The sequence below is a fragment of the Thalia democratica genome, chromosome 3 (assembly GCF_965202585.1).
Source record: "Thalia democratica chromosome 3, ktThaDemo2.hap1.1, whole genome shotgun sequence".
Classification (NCBI taxonomy): Eukaryota; Metazoa; Chordata; class Thaliacea; order Salpida; family Salpidae; genus Thalia; species Thalia democratica.
Window position 1 is genome coordinate 39775488 of NC_139167.1, and position 15372 is coordinate 39790859.

General features: G+C 24.2%; 1 protein-coding gene across 1 annotated transcript; it reads left to right on the forward strand.

The window, feature by feature from the left end:
- The first annotated feature begins 224 nt into the window (after nucleotides 1–224).
- Nucleotides 225–7231, forward strand: LOC145831794 (heme-binding protein 2-like). Its single transcript, XM_082939133.1, has 4 exons — nucleotides 225–401; nucleotides 4250–4385; nucleotides 4708–4888; nucleotides 6675–7231. Exons 1-4 carry the CDS (start codon nucleotides 261–263, stop codon nucleotides 6850–6852), a joined length of 636 nt encoding a protein of 211 aa, XP_082795259.1. The 5' UTR covers nucleotides 225–260; the 3' UTR covers nucleotides 6853–7231.
- The last annotated feature ends 8141 nt before the right edge of the window (nucleotides 7232–15372 follow it).

A 15372-nucleotide genomic window follows, 5' to 3' on the forward strand; every position in this document is an offset into this window, starting at 1 on the left:
GTAATTTAACAATTTTGTCTAATAATTGACCCCTTATGTTAAAATTAGAAACTGTATTAGACCAAGTATAGATTATAGAGCTGCTCTTCAAGCAAATCTTTTAGACTTAAAACAATAAAAATTGCATTTTTATAATTTCAACTAATATTTTAATATCTTCTTATAAAAATTTCCAACAAAATCAAAACTTATCTACATTATTTTCACAGTGGTAGTTATATATATCTAAACTTATGCTTTTTTAGATTAAATATACCAAAATGAAACTCTTGTTTTGTTTTTTATTTTTAGTAGCATTTGTGAACTCAAAAACTTTGAGTTTTACAAAATTATCACTCAATATATTTGGTGAACACAAGTTAGAAGAACCTGAGTATAAAGTTCTTCCAAATCCTGTTGATGTAAGTTGGTTTTGGTCATTATTGTGACAATTTTTGGGTGTACAAAAAATTTCACTAAATATTTTGCTTAGTATTTTTTCATATTTATAAAGTCATGATAGCTTATTATATTTACAATATTTTACCAATTTTAGAATTAATAAACTTTTATTTATTTTTCAAATTTTCTTTTATTTACTCAGAGTGTTAGTCTTGTAATTAATATTGTTTTTTGTTAGTTGTTGATAATTTTTCTTTTTAGATGATTTAACACAACATTTTTTTATGCAAAATAAATTTTAAACATCTATAGGAAATTTTCAGTATGTATTTAGTTGCATCAAGCCACTTGGGCTTCTTTGATTATTTAGCCAGAATTAACCTGTTTAGTGGTATATATGTTGTAATAACTATGAAAAGAAGTTTAATTTTTGTCAACACTGATTATGCATATGTTTAAATAGTTTTTACCTCAAAAATTTGCCTGTAAAGACATGAAAAAAAGCATTTCACTAAACTGTTTATAATGCAGGGTTGCCACTCGGTCAGGAAAAGTCAGGAAATCAGGAAAAGTCAGGAAAAATTTGAAAAAATTACAAAAGTCAGGAAAAGTCAGGAAAAAATGGGGGGTTTTGAAAAAAGTCAGGAAAAGTCAGGAAATTTGATAAAATAAAAAAAAAAGTCAGATTTTGTCAGTTTAAATTTACAAAATTCCTTGTTTTCCAAAGCCTTAAGTGGTAAAAGTTAATTAAAAGTCCTTTAAAGTCAGAAAAAAATTCCAAAATTTTCCTAAAAATTTACAAAAATATTTAGTTTTATTTCCAATGCCTTCAGCTGGTATAAATTAGTAAAATATCCTTTATAATACTGCAAAATTTTTCTATTAACATATTGAACAAGTACCCTACTTGAACAAGCAGATTTTGTAAGCTTTTTAGTATTTATGATCTGTAGCAAGGACACTTCCATAGTGAAACTGTGATATATACACAAAAGTTTATCTAGCATAATTTTAGAATCAAAGAGTTTTTTGTTCAAGTAAACAATTGAGTTCTTTATAACTAAGCAGTTAGTTTAGTATTTGATGTAACAAGTTAATGTGTATACTTTACCTCTTTATAATTTTTTCAAATTTGTTTAAATTTTTTAAATAAGTTATAAGAGAGGTATAATATGCCAAGATTAAATTTACTTATTGTTTGTATTTTTTGGAGAGTAACTCAAGTTTTTAAAGTATTTAAGAGTATATTTATTTGTTACAAATTTATACTAAATGATAAGAGGAAATATTTTATACAACAGATATATAGTTTACTTTTTTATGTCTTTTTTTACAGTCACTTAAGTATATTCTTTTTTTATTTTATTTAAGGATTTTATATTAAATATTGGGTGTATTTTATTGAGCTAAGTGAACAATTTATATAAGTAAAACATGTTTTAAGTAAAAACTTTTTATTACTAGATATTTTTAACTTATACGCTAAATTTTTATCACTAGATTTATTTTACAACTTATATGCTAAATCTGACTAAAGTTTACTTTTTTAGATAAATAAATAGCTTATTATGATAGAGAGTAAATTAATTTTTTGTATTAAGGTGTTAGATTAGATTTATTTGTACAGAAAACTAACACTTAATGTATTGGGTTTTTAAACTCAGACTAACCATCGTTACTTTTTTCAGATCAGTATTTAATTGTTTTTTTTATATTTTAATTATGCCAAAGTTTACATATTTCAAGAATTCTTGGCTTTCTGAAAAAAATATTTCTGAATGAAAGTTCCTTATTAATTTAAGGTTTTAATTGTAAAAGTTCCTTATATGTCGTTTCGTTCATTTAGATACATTTATACTAGGATATTCTAAAAAATTGTGTTCTTTATTGTTTTAAGGTTTCAACTGTAAAAACTTGTTATTGTTTTAAGATTTTAGTTGTGAAAGTTCGTTATTAATTCAAGGTTTTAATTGTAAAAGTTCCTTATATGTCGTTTGTTTTTCTAGATACATTTATGCTAGGATTTGCTAAAAAATTGTTTCGTTTTTCAGACAAGCTGTGTTTATAAGGTAAAAATACAAGAACTTTGCTAATAGAGCTGTTTGTTACAAACATCAATCATACACAGATGGTTTAAGTGATGTACTGGAAGTTTGATTATAGAATTCAGCAAAAAACTATTGTTTAAAACCTGTATTAAAGTTAGATTGGAAGTTTTATATAGTTTTAAGTGTTAGATTATGTATTTTAAATAAGTCTAGTTTAAGAGTTTGATTTAGAAAAGTCAGGAAAACTTTGGTAAAAAGTCAGGAAAAAGTCAGGAAAAGTCAGGAAATTCTTCTCAGCTTTTTGAGTGGCAACCATGATAATGCATACTGGCTTAAAGATGATTGTAGTGAAAGCAAAAAATAAAAAGATTTAAAAAAAATAAGGGTAGTTTATAGTTGCTCAGGGTGATTTCTTTTTCCTCAAAGTGTGGCAACCTTGAGCTCAAAACACCTCTTTTATCTTAAGTTTATTTAAATGTGACAGGAAAACTTTTTGTTTTTAACCTGGAATAAAATCAGAAAAACTGTAAGAAGTTTAAAAAAATCCAAGGACCACCATGTTTAAAACTTAGATGAAATCTATATTTAGCCAAATGTGTTTAATTTTTTTTTGATAACATTTTTAACTACTTTTTGTTCACAATAACAATTTAAAAAATTTCTGTTAGTTATAAAAATAATTTAATATAGGTTTAAAAAAGACAAAATTTATAAACTATTTACCCATTTGTTACTCACCCTATATATAATTTAGTTCAAAAGTAGGTGAAACTGTTGGTATTTAAGAGAAAACTTTAAACTATTATGTGTTACTGCTTTTTTGTCTTTAAATCGATAAGAAACTAAAATATCCAGGTTTTCAAATAACCCAAGCTAGACATAAGTTTTTAAGTTTTACTACATTAAAATTTTTGTTATTTAAATTTTATAAAAGTTTTGTAAAAGTTAGTATACATTGTTTTTTTTTATTGTATCTATTGGTCGTTTTTACTTTTATTTCATGTTTAGTTTTAGTGTATCTTTATCAAAATATGATTTTCTTAAAATTAATTAATAAAAAATTTTTATTCAGTTATTTTAAGTATCTAAATTAAATTGACATTTAAAATTCAAGCTGTTATGATTATACTTATTTTAAAAGTTCTAAATTCACTTTACCCATAAACTCTGGCTAATTGTTTGAGCCATCTACTTTTCATTAAAACTTACTAAAGGAAGTTTAGACCCTTAAACAAATATTTAACTACTAAATATTTTACTACTTATTTTACTTGAATAGTTTGTGTAAGTATCCTTTATTTGGTACTAAAATATAAGTATTAAAGTATATGTTTAATAATGATGTTAAGTCCTTTTGAATAAGACTTTGTGAGCACATATCTAAAAAAAAAAGGAACAAATTAACTTAATGATGATGTTATGTACAGTTTTTTTGCTCATGCTCAATGTACTTATAGCTGGTTTAAACTTTGGCTTTTTAGTTTCCTAGTTTGTTCACATTATAACATAAAATCAAATTTTGAAGAACATTCTTAAACAATGTCTTATTAGTATCAATTGAAAAAATATGTAATAAAAAAAATTTAAGTATTTAAAAAAAAAATTTGTAAGTTACATAAATTTTGAATTCGTTTATTCAGACCCAGGCTAAGATTAAGTGACTTAGACTAGTTTGTCTAATCGTAGAAAAAAATTGATAAAATCTTGGTCATGGTTAGCCTATATAAAAATTAGGAATGTATTAACTTAACTCAAATTTATTTAAGATCAAAATTATATCTAACCACAAGTACAAAATCTGAACAAACGTTTAATTTTAGGGCTCATCATTTGAAATTCGTGAATATATGGCTGCCAACTGGGTTGTTAACTCTTTTAATTCTAGTTCAATTGACGGGAAAATGGGAACTGAATTTATGAAGTTGTTTAACTATATTAACGCTGGAAATCATCAGGGTTAGTTTGAAAGCTTTTTTTAATTTTTCATCAAATAAATTAACTAAGCTATATACTCTTCAACATGATATTTTAGAGATGTTTTGCTTGCAACTGTTTATAAAGTCTATATGCTCATTTTAGTTTTATTAATTGTAACATTTATTAATTAAACTGTTTATTTATTAAAAATGTACTTGAATTTTATGAATTTCAAACTAGTAATGTTTAAGTGAGGTATTAAATAGGATTAAAACCAAAACAGTTAATTATAATTTAAAACCTTTTTTCTTGATTACATACTTTCAAAACATTTTTACAACATGACATTATTGGTAAACAGATGAGCACATTCCAATGACCAAACCAGTGCTGACTAAAGTAGGATCTAGGGCTTGTGTGATGTGTGATCTTCCTATGGCCATGATGTTCTATGTCCCTACTGAATTTCAAGACAATGTTCCAACACCTATTGATTCATCATTAGAAATCAATAAAATGAATACAACCACCTTCTATGTCCGGTAAGTTTGTATCTTTATGCTTTTAAAACTATGTTGATAACTATTTTCGGTTTACAAGTTTTGATATTTATTTCATACTTGTTTAGGTTTTTTGTTTGTTGATAAGTTAATTAATTGTTCATACGTATTTGGATTAAATCTTGGTATGTAATCTATAATTATAGTTGTGACCTTTGTTAGCTTAAAGCTTGTTCAGTAAGTTTGTTTCAATAGTTATAAAAGTAATTAGAATAATCTAATAGATTTACTAAGTGTACTGTTAAAGAAATATTGTATAAAGTTTTTATTTTAGCATTAAAGCAAAAAATTTTGAAGCCTATCAAAACAACTTAATAAATTAAATTAATACAAATACAAATAGAATGAATTTCTAAAATTATATACTCTAAGTTATTTTATTCTTTCCTCAATCACAGGTGTAATATTATGTAGCTCATTTTATTGTATTTTATTATCTTTACAGACCATACATTATTTAAAATATAAAAAAACTAAACAAATTAAAAAAAAAATACTTTTCAAAGGGTTTAGTTTTTATTTACATTCTTACTTGAAAATAGTAACTACATACTTGTAGTTGATTTACATAATCTTTAATGTTTATTTTAATGTACACACTTTGTTTTTTTCTAGGTTTCATATATAAAAACTTGTATTTATTATCTAATTTTAACATTATTGTTATAACATGTAAGATATATAATCTATCAGGATCAGCTAGCAAAAAATATTTCTAACACAGTTTTATTGTTTAAACATTTATTTTTAATATCATAAAAACCTTAAACAAAAAATACTTGACATTACTTGAAAAGGTTTAAACTATGTTTTTAAATCTTGTATTATATATAATATACTAAGTAACTTTAATTTTGTCACGTATTTTAATCTTTCGTAGATACTAAAGTAGCATTGTCATAAGTTAACCAAACATTGATTATGTAAAATCTAGCATAATAATGTACAAGTATAAATTTTAGATCTTAAATTCTAATAAAATAATATTTTTGAGTTAAAAACTTCAGAATTATTCATTATTTTTCAAGTAAAAAATAAACCGTTTCCTTAAAACAAATGCACATAAATATTAGCTATCAATTTTTAAATTAGAAAAATAAATATGTTAGTTGTTATAAATAATAAAGATTAAAGTGTTTATAGGCCTATATATTTGAATATAGAATACTTCCATACGAAATGAATATTAGCATACAAACGTTTTTTTTTAATTAAATTTCAGAAGTTTTAGGTTTTACAAATTTTTTGGCTGTTAATTTGAAATTTTTAGATTTTCAGACCTACTGAAACTTATTTAAGGCTTGCCAAAAAACCTTGAAACCTTGAAAAAACTAGAATCTAACAATTTAGGCTAAAAAACCTGAATAAAACCTGGAATTTAAGAAATTTTTAAAAATTAAATAAAATCTCATTGTTTTAGTTTTTTAGAATTCTAAAATTCGTAACTAAACGAGAGTGCGTAACGTCACGAGTGCGTAAAGATGCGAGAGGTTACTGTAGCTCTAGAATATCTTTTCAATGTGTTTATACTATTTAACACAGTTTCTTACATTAAAAGTAGACCAGGGGCGTGTCTAGACTTTTTTCAAAGGGGGTTCACAATTTTTTTTTGTTCTTAATTTTCTTAACCAGTCAAAACACGCCCCTGAAGTAGACCCAAAAATGAGTACTTATAAAAACCTGGAGAAAATTTTCCAAAGACCTTTGACAACTATGATATTTGTACAAAATAGAGTTAGTTCTCGTATAAACTTATTTGTATTAACAGCAAGTTTGGAGGAAGGGCTTATGAGGGAGACTGGAGACACGAAGCTTCGTTGTTGCGTGAGGAACTTGTCAAGAACGGCATCACAGACTTCAACATGGAACAATTTCACTTTGCTGCCTACAACTCCCCCATGGACATTTTCCACAGAAGAAATGAAGTGTGGTTTACTAAAATGTAATACTTGATTCTAACATTGTGTTGTTAGATATACGCATCTTAATACCTTTATCGTGATAACTAAAAAATGTTTGAATTGAAATTATTTTTTGTAGATTTTTTCCAATCATTCGTTTGTGACACAATTATACTTAGTTAATCATTAATTTAAAGCATACGTTTAAAACTTATCTTTCAGTACAAGTGGTGATTTTGTTTGCTTTTGCACTTAATTTTTTGTATTTTGTTGTCTCTGTTAGTAAACTTAACTTTTTAACGATTTCATACAGCAATAAAGTTTCGTACACATTTTTGATGATAATTTTCAAATAATGATTAAAGCATATTTTTGAAATTTATTTTGATGTTGTGGTTAAGAAAATAACAAATAAACTACTTAAAATAAGCATTTGTAATTAAAAATGTTTAGTAGAGTATTTTATAGAAATACTCAAAGGAATTACAAATCAACAAGTAAATTTGAAAACCATTTTTTTGTCAAAATAAAATCTTCACAGTAAGACACAGTCATAATAATTAAAGTTTTGATTTTTATAGCAACAAGTGTACCTTACTACTTATACTACTTTCTCTGTAATATTCATGAAGAGGTCTTTAGTTAATCAAAAATCAAACTAAGTTTTTAATTTACTTATAAGTTATATCCATAACATAAAATGTTTTGTTTCTTTTATCTAGGATATGCTTGGTCGACAGAAAAAGAAATATTATATATATATATAAAGCATGTTTTAGATTTGTAGTATTCTTATTAGTTTACTGGATCCGAATCAAGAAAAGCTAAAATTTTTTGAAAAGTACTAAATTTATACTTAAATACAGAAAAATATCTAAATGTAAAATAAGTCACGTTTTTTGTATTAGTTTGTAATGCTTTTTTTATTAATACTTTTAGTACATAACTTACGTTTCTTAATTATTGATATTTAGGATTATTTAAATTTACACTGGAAGAATGACCTTTGTAAGACTTCGAAACAGAAATACTAGGTTTAGAAAGTAAATATTAATTTATTATTTTGTAAAGCCTTATAATTATAAAAACTCATAAATTACAAAAGCTTGAAAACTGAAATTATTTTGTTTTGTTATTTGAAACTTTTCGAATTTTTATTGAAAATAATTAAAAAAAAAAGCAAAACAGTTATTCTAATTTTAATAATTTCGGCTACCTTACTACAGATTAAACGTATCAGAGAAGGTTAAAGGGAAAATAAAACTTCTCTACTGGTTTATCATACTCTTCGATTTAAGTAAAGTTAAAAGTAATGTAGATAATCATTGCTTTTTATTTATAAGCTTTAATAGTTGATACATATTAGTTGTTTTTTTTTAAGTACGAAGATTAAGGTTCGTAGCTTCTAGAAAGTAAAAAAAATGATCACCAAATACTATACTGGATTTAGTGAATTTATAGTTTTTTTTAACACTTTTATAAAGTTTTGTAAAACTGTATGTGTCAAATAACTTTATACGTCTATAACACGTTGCCCAAACAATAGTTCTTTTTTACACCTTTTATACTATCTTATACTAGATACTTAAAAAAGAATATGTTACATTATTGCAGTTTAACTACAAAAATGAGTAAAATAAAAACAGTTTTTAGAGTAAGATATTGAAGAGTTCAAAGTTGTCGTACGCCTATATAAATGTTTTATAATCATCATTGGTTGGGTAAATAAGCACGTAACTTCACCAGGCGACCAACAGCATCTAAGAAAACCTACGACCAGTTTCGTTCTTATTAGGACTCGTCAGGCAGGCATAGTCAAGGAGAGTATTGGCAGGGTAAAAGATTGATAATAATTTACAAAACTTTGTTGTAAAGTTTTCAATAAGCACAAACCAAATAGTTTACAAACATTATAGAACTTATAGTTGCTACTTTTGTACTGCTTTAAGATATTTTATGACTTAGAAAAGTATAACTGCGATAAGAAAAGTTTTAGGTTGTAGATGCTATGGTATTTTTATATCAATAATGTTTTTATATAATTTATTTATATATGAACAACCTTTTTCCGGCGCGTAACTTATTCAAAAAAATATAACAAAACACATTTCTTTTTTTTTCTTTAGATTTATTTGAGTACTTTCAAAGTTAGTTTTGTCAAAAATTGTATCTTACTAAACTAAATTGAATTGAAATTAAAATTATACTGTAGTTTAAAGTTTTAAAATATAAAATGACATAATAATCAAGTGAAAAAATTAACTTAATGCTTATACTAAAGAATTTTGCTGTACTAATAAAACTTGTTAGATTAAAGTCAAACTAAAATAAACAAACGATAACAAATAAAAATAAAGGTACACTTTTAGAAAAAGAAAAATTTTAGGCGAAAAAAAAACTTAATATAAGTACTTAAAAAGTCTAGTCTCGTATACGAACTATTTTCTGCTTACATAAACTGGGCCTTAAAGATTGAATGTATAAGGCTTCTAGAATAAGTTGCTGTAAAGAGTTCTCCGCTCTCATCAAAAAAATATACAGCTGAAAAGAAAATCTCTTTACTATAATTTTTTGCACACTCTTGATTATCCAACAAATGTTGCCCAACCGCCGAGAAGTATTTTTTGGTAGGTTTCTCCGAACGAACATCAAATCAGCTTTAAGATTTTTGGAATATGCTGATCGATTCTTACGTAAAACCTTTGAGATATTTTTCTCACGTAGTCACTACCACAGTGACAACTAAATTTATAGATGATGTTACTTTTTTCTTTGGTGGACAAAACATCTTTGTAAAATACTCTTAAAGGTCGATCAGTATAAAAAATTGTTCTTGAACGAGCAGAGCTGAAAACCTGGTCCTCAAAAAAGTTCTTTTCAGCTACATATTCTAGAAGCCTTAAACATTCAATCTTTAAGGCCCAGTTTATGCAAGCAAAAAAAAGTTCATATACCCAACTAAGCTTTTTAAATCTTTATATTAAGTAGTTTTTAAGTAATTTGTTTCAAGTAAAATATTTATTATTTTAAAGTGTAGTTTTATTTTTTTTTGTTATCGTTGGTTTATTTTAGTTTGATTTTAATCTAACAAATTTTATTAGTATAGCAAAATTCTTTAGTAAAAGCATTTGGTTAATTTTTACACTTGATGATTACATCATATTATATTTTAAAACTTTAAACTTTATATTAATTTCAATTCAGTTTAATTTAGTGAGATAAAATTTTTGAAAAGACTTTCTTTAAAAGTACTCAAATAAAACACAAAAAAAATAAATAAATGTGTTTTGTTATGTTATATAGAATATGTATATAGAAAATAAGGTGATTGTTTAAACTTAATCACCTTAATGGTTTTTGTAAATTTTATTTGTTTGCTTTGTTTAGTTAGATGGAAGAACAATTTTTGCACCTAATATTTGTAATGCACAATATTCAATTCTTACGTCATAATGTTTTTTGAGCTGAAGATTAAAGACAATCTTTTTTGTCTAAATGAAACATATGTTCTAGAATTTTTAAATCGCATTTTACTAACAAATTATATACATACAAGAAAAAATTACTTGGCTAAAGACGCGTATTGAACGCAGAAACAGCTGTCCCAATAAAAAGTTTATTTTGTGTATTTTAGTTTTATATATATATATATATATAAATAAAACACTAAGTTTTCAAATACAATTGTTTCACTAATTGCAAAAAGTGTATACTTTAGCCTATCTAAAGTTTTATGATTATCAACAATGGATCTTAGTTTATGGAAAGTTAATGTTTAAATAAAAGTCTATTATGGTTATTAAGTCTGTGAAAACTTCAGCGTTAATGTAGTTATCAAACATTACTTTAAGTTTAATTTAACATAAAGAATTTAATTTAAGTAAGATAAAGACTTCTACTTAACTACAAAATCTGTTCAATTTATTTTAGAGCAAATAAAGAAAAGTGGAATAAAAATTTAGTTCTCTTAAAATTACTTAAGAGAAAACTAAGATTACTTATAAGAATTTGACACATATATTACTAAAAAAGACAAGAAATTAATAAATTTGAATGCATTCAAATGAAAAATAATCATTTACATAACTTTCTTATTTAGTGTAAATAGTATTATATTAGAAAAACTATGGTAAAAAACAAGATTGTATAAAACATGTCTATATAAAGTCTTAGAAAGTTTTAATAACATTAGTCTTAATTAAAATATATAATTCTATTTGATATGTGAAAATTAAAATAATGGCTTTGTTTAGGATTTATAATATTTAAAAATAAATTATATGATTTATTATTCATAATGTATTATTAAGTGTAACCGTAAAACATCGTATATGTTCTGTGAATAACTTTTATTTAATAATGTTCAACTCAAGCTTCAGATAAAATAAAATATTTCGTGTTATCTCCTCAGTTGCTTAAATAGCAATAAAAAAACAGGTTGATTTAACTTATATAGCTATATGATAATCAATGTAACATAATTAAAGACAAGAGTAATTCGCAAAAATTAATTAGAAAACAAGAAGTAAAAGTAAACAAGCAACTTATTTACAATCAAAACAATACTTTTAAATTATATTACTAAAAATATTATATTTTTGATTTGTAGACTATTAAAAACAATAAAATGCTTCACTCCTTTAGTAAACTATAAAAGATCTTCAGTTTTTAAATATTTTTATTTCAATAAGAGTTCTACTTAAAAAAAACTAATTTAAGAACTGAATGTATTTTTAAATTTACTATATGAACAAAACATTGTATTGTTTTTAACAATCTGCAAAATTAAATATAATTTGTCTCCTTATAGCTACATAAATTGAGAACTTTAAATTGGTCAATTTAAAGTAAACTACAATGTCATACAAAAATATTTGTACTACAGTTAATAAACACAGTTTCGAAAATAAAGCAACATTGTAATCAACGTATTATTATTTATTGAAGGACAAAAAAATTTCTCAAAATGTTTGGTCCAAGGGCCTGGTGTACAAAAAACCTTTCGGTTATCGAGTCATACACCAGAGCAGTTAAACGTCATGCCCAGGACCTAGTATTGTTTTTAGAAAGGTTAGGTTTCCTAATAAGATATAATTGGCTTCTAATTATGTCTATTTGTAAATGCCATGAAAAGTGTTTATTGTTTTAAACCTGTTTAAACTAAAGTTGTTTGCATAATCAAGGTTAATTTTTTGGTGTTGTAGAATAGATGATCGTTTCATAGCATTCAATGCTTTGTTTTCAATGATTTGTTTTGTTTTTCCGACAATTTTACAAAAGTTTTCTATACTTTTTTTGACATATGTTCCTTTATTTTTTACTAAATTTTTGAAATGTAGTTCAGGTATATCTTGCTACACAGAAGGATTAAACTGGAATACTATCATACTTTTTGTAAATTCGAATATCAGATCTATACCACTGAGTCTTAATAGCGGTCTATACGTGAAAATGACTCTAGGTTTTACTGTTAAATAAGAATTTGCTGATCAACTGAATAATATTCTTTTCAACAATTCTTTAATTCATAGTAACAAACAATAACTTCAATTTCAACTGATATTTGCGAATCGCTCTTGTCTTAAGCCAAGTTATATTGATTATCTTGTGGTTATATAAGCTTTTTAAAACCTGACGTTTCATTGCTATGTAAACAACTGAGGAGATAGCAAAAATATATTTTGTTCATCTGATATCTAAGTGTACTTTATCTATTAAATAGATAGTTGAACTTTTCTATAATGTTAAGTCTAATTAAAATAAATGTCATAGTAAATTTGTGAGAAAAATTCTAGATGTAAGTTGGTTTAACAATTTTTTTTAACCAAAAATTTTTTTATATCGATTGCAGTTGAATTCATAAGTACGAGCTTAGCTGTATTCCTTTGAATATTTTTTTTCAAGAAGGACAAAATAAATTTAATTTAAGTATAACTAAGTGACTAACTTTAATAAGTTTTGTAATTAATCTATTTACTAGTACAAACTAGTAAACGAGAAACTTACAAAACCGAATAAACAAGTAGAAAATATAAGCCTAACCCTTAATTATTTTAGAACAAATTGATAAAAATAATACATACAAAAACCTTCTTTAAAACGTATAAAAAATGGTTTTCACTACTATTTTTTTTATGCAAAATGTAATTGCAAATACTAAAAAACTATATAAGTTTTTGATCATTTGTCGAATTAATTTACTACAAGTCGAAAAACAAATTTTGATAATCGTTTCTAAACTCTTTGAAAAATTTATATAGATTTAAAACATACAATTTCGTTTACCATTTCACGTCAGTTGAAAATTATTTTATCTAAATACCATGAAATCTGTAGCAAATATTTTTAATATTTTGTGACTTATTTAAGTTATCAGCTTTACATTATAAACATTAAAACTGGAAGACATTTACAAGAGAGATTTAGATAGTTCATAACTGTAAAATTCTAAAGTTATTTAATTATAAGGTATAAAAGAATTTAATCAAATATCTAATTGTTTATATATTTGTACATTATTCATGCAACTATTATAAATCCTTATTTTAATCATAGTTTCTAGCATTTACTATTGTAAAGACCTAAAATTTGTATTACTTTATTAATGTTACTTGATAATCTTATAGTGTAAAAAGAAAAAAAAGCATCTTACTAATTTCAAGCTGCTATCGTTTAGCAAAATGTAGAGATAAAACGTAATACTACTTTCTTAAATTACTAGGATTTAATTTCAAATCTAAGGTTTTGAAGAGTGTTTAAGTACTTAAAAATTCAATTACTGTTTTACATAAATATTTTGTTTGAATTTAATTTTGTTTAAATAGAATACAAAATATTTATCTTAACTTTTTTTTTGTGTTTTTGAGTTTTTTTTATAAAGAAAAGCAAGTTTTTGTTTTATGAATCACTTAGTCTGTAAAAAAAAATACATATATTAATTAAAACTTTTAAATAGTAACAATTTTAACTATTTTTTTTAATCTTAAGTAGTTTATGCAAATATACTTAAATTTTAAGTCTTAACAAAAACCATTTGAGATGAATAGCTCTTTATTGACATATTGGTAGCAATACTATATATATATTTTAATGTTTAGTTCTTATCTTTAAATACTCCTTTTTATCGTAATTATCAAAATAAAACTTGTAAGGAAATGTTTAAATATTAACACTTAATTTTCTACTTAAACTTAAAATACTATACATATATTTAATTTTATTCGAGCTTTTAAGCGTAAAAGAGAACATTAAAATATGGTCAGGAATAATTTCTTCTTCTGTTCAAAAATACAAAACTTTATTAAGCTATTATAAAACTTATAAAATAGAAAAAAAAAATTCTTAGCTCAATTTTCCAATGTATAAATTGAGTTCTAAAATAGACTAACTTGTTTATGCATAAAAGTGAAATATACGCACATCTAAATCAAAAAAGACTAAGTTAAGTCGAAACAACATCTTTATAAATGCACTTGACAAAGTTTTATGCAGTTATTATAAAACTGTATATGCTATTCTAAAACGAAAAAACAGAATTATATTTTGTTTTGGATGTACATTAATAATAAAACAATTAAAAATCAAAAAGTAGTTAATTTTTTGGAAATAATCAAAATTCTTTGAATTTTTTTAGTTTTGAAATATAGTTTAAAACTCTCTAAAATTACTTTAGATTAATGTTGTGTTGAACAAAAATTAACTAGATTCTAATCCTGTTTTATTATAAATCGATAAGTATAGATTAAAACTCAAAATAAGTTTACTGTGTTTTTAGTAAAACTTTTTGAAGTCAGACTTTTTACAACGTTTTTTGAACAAGTTTAAATAGTTACGTCATTATTCCTATATGTTTTTTGCAGTATCTAAATAACTATTTTTTGTAAATAGAAGTTTTATTTTATTATTATTACAATTGAGTAAAAAAAGACTCACGCAAAATAGGACTGAATTTTTATAAAAACTTGTTTGTTTTCCAAAAACCAGCCTGGGAAATTAAAAAAAGCTGTAACTAAACTTAAGAATAACTTTTTGGCTTTTTAACGAATTTAGTTATAACTTTTCAAAACTCTATTGATAAATGTTTCTATAATAAAAAAAGCATCAAATTATGTAGACATTAAACAAGTTTATCAAATTTTGTCTACCTAGTTGAAATCTAAACACTTCACTTTTATATCAAATGCTTTTTTACTTTTTTAAGATTGAGATCAAAACTTAGTATATCTGTCTCCTTTTTTTTTCCTTAAATTCAATCGATAAAAGTTGTGTGCCAAGCCAACTAACTAATAATTAGAAGATAAACAAAATAGCGTACTACATCAATAATTAATTTAGTAGTATTAAAAAGTAAGAAAGGTTTGCAATCTTTGTTATGTATTTATTTGTCTAATTTTATTAAATCTATAAAATCATTAGCTAAATCGTCTGGTTGTTGTCTTATTGCATTTGCAAGGAAACTAGCGTGTTTGCAGTTTTTTACACACGTGATTTAATGCGTGAGTGGGTTTGAAGTACTTAAGCCTTGTGCTGCACAAAAAATAACTCGTTTTCTGCTATCTCAGCAAA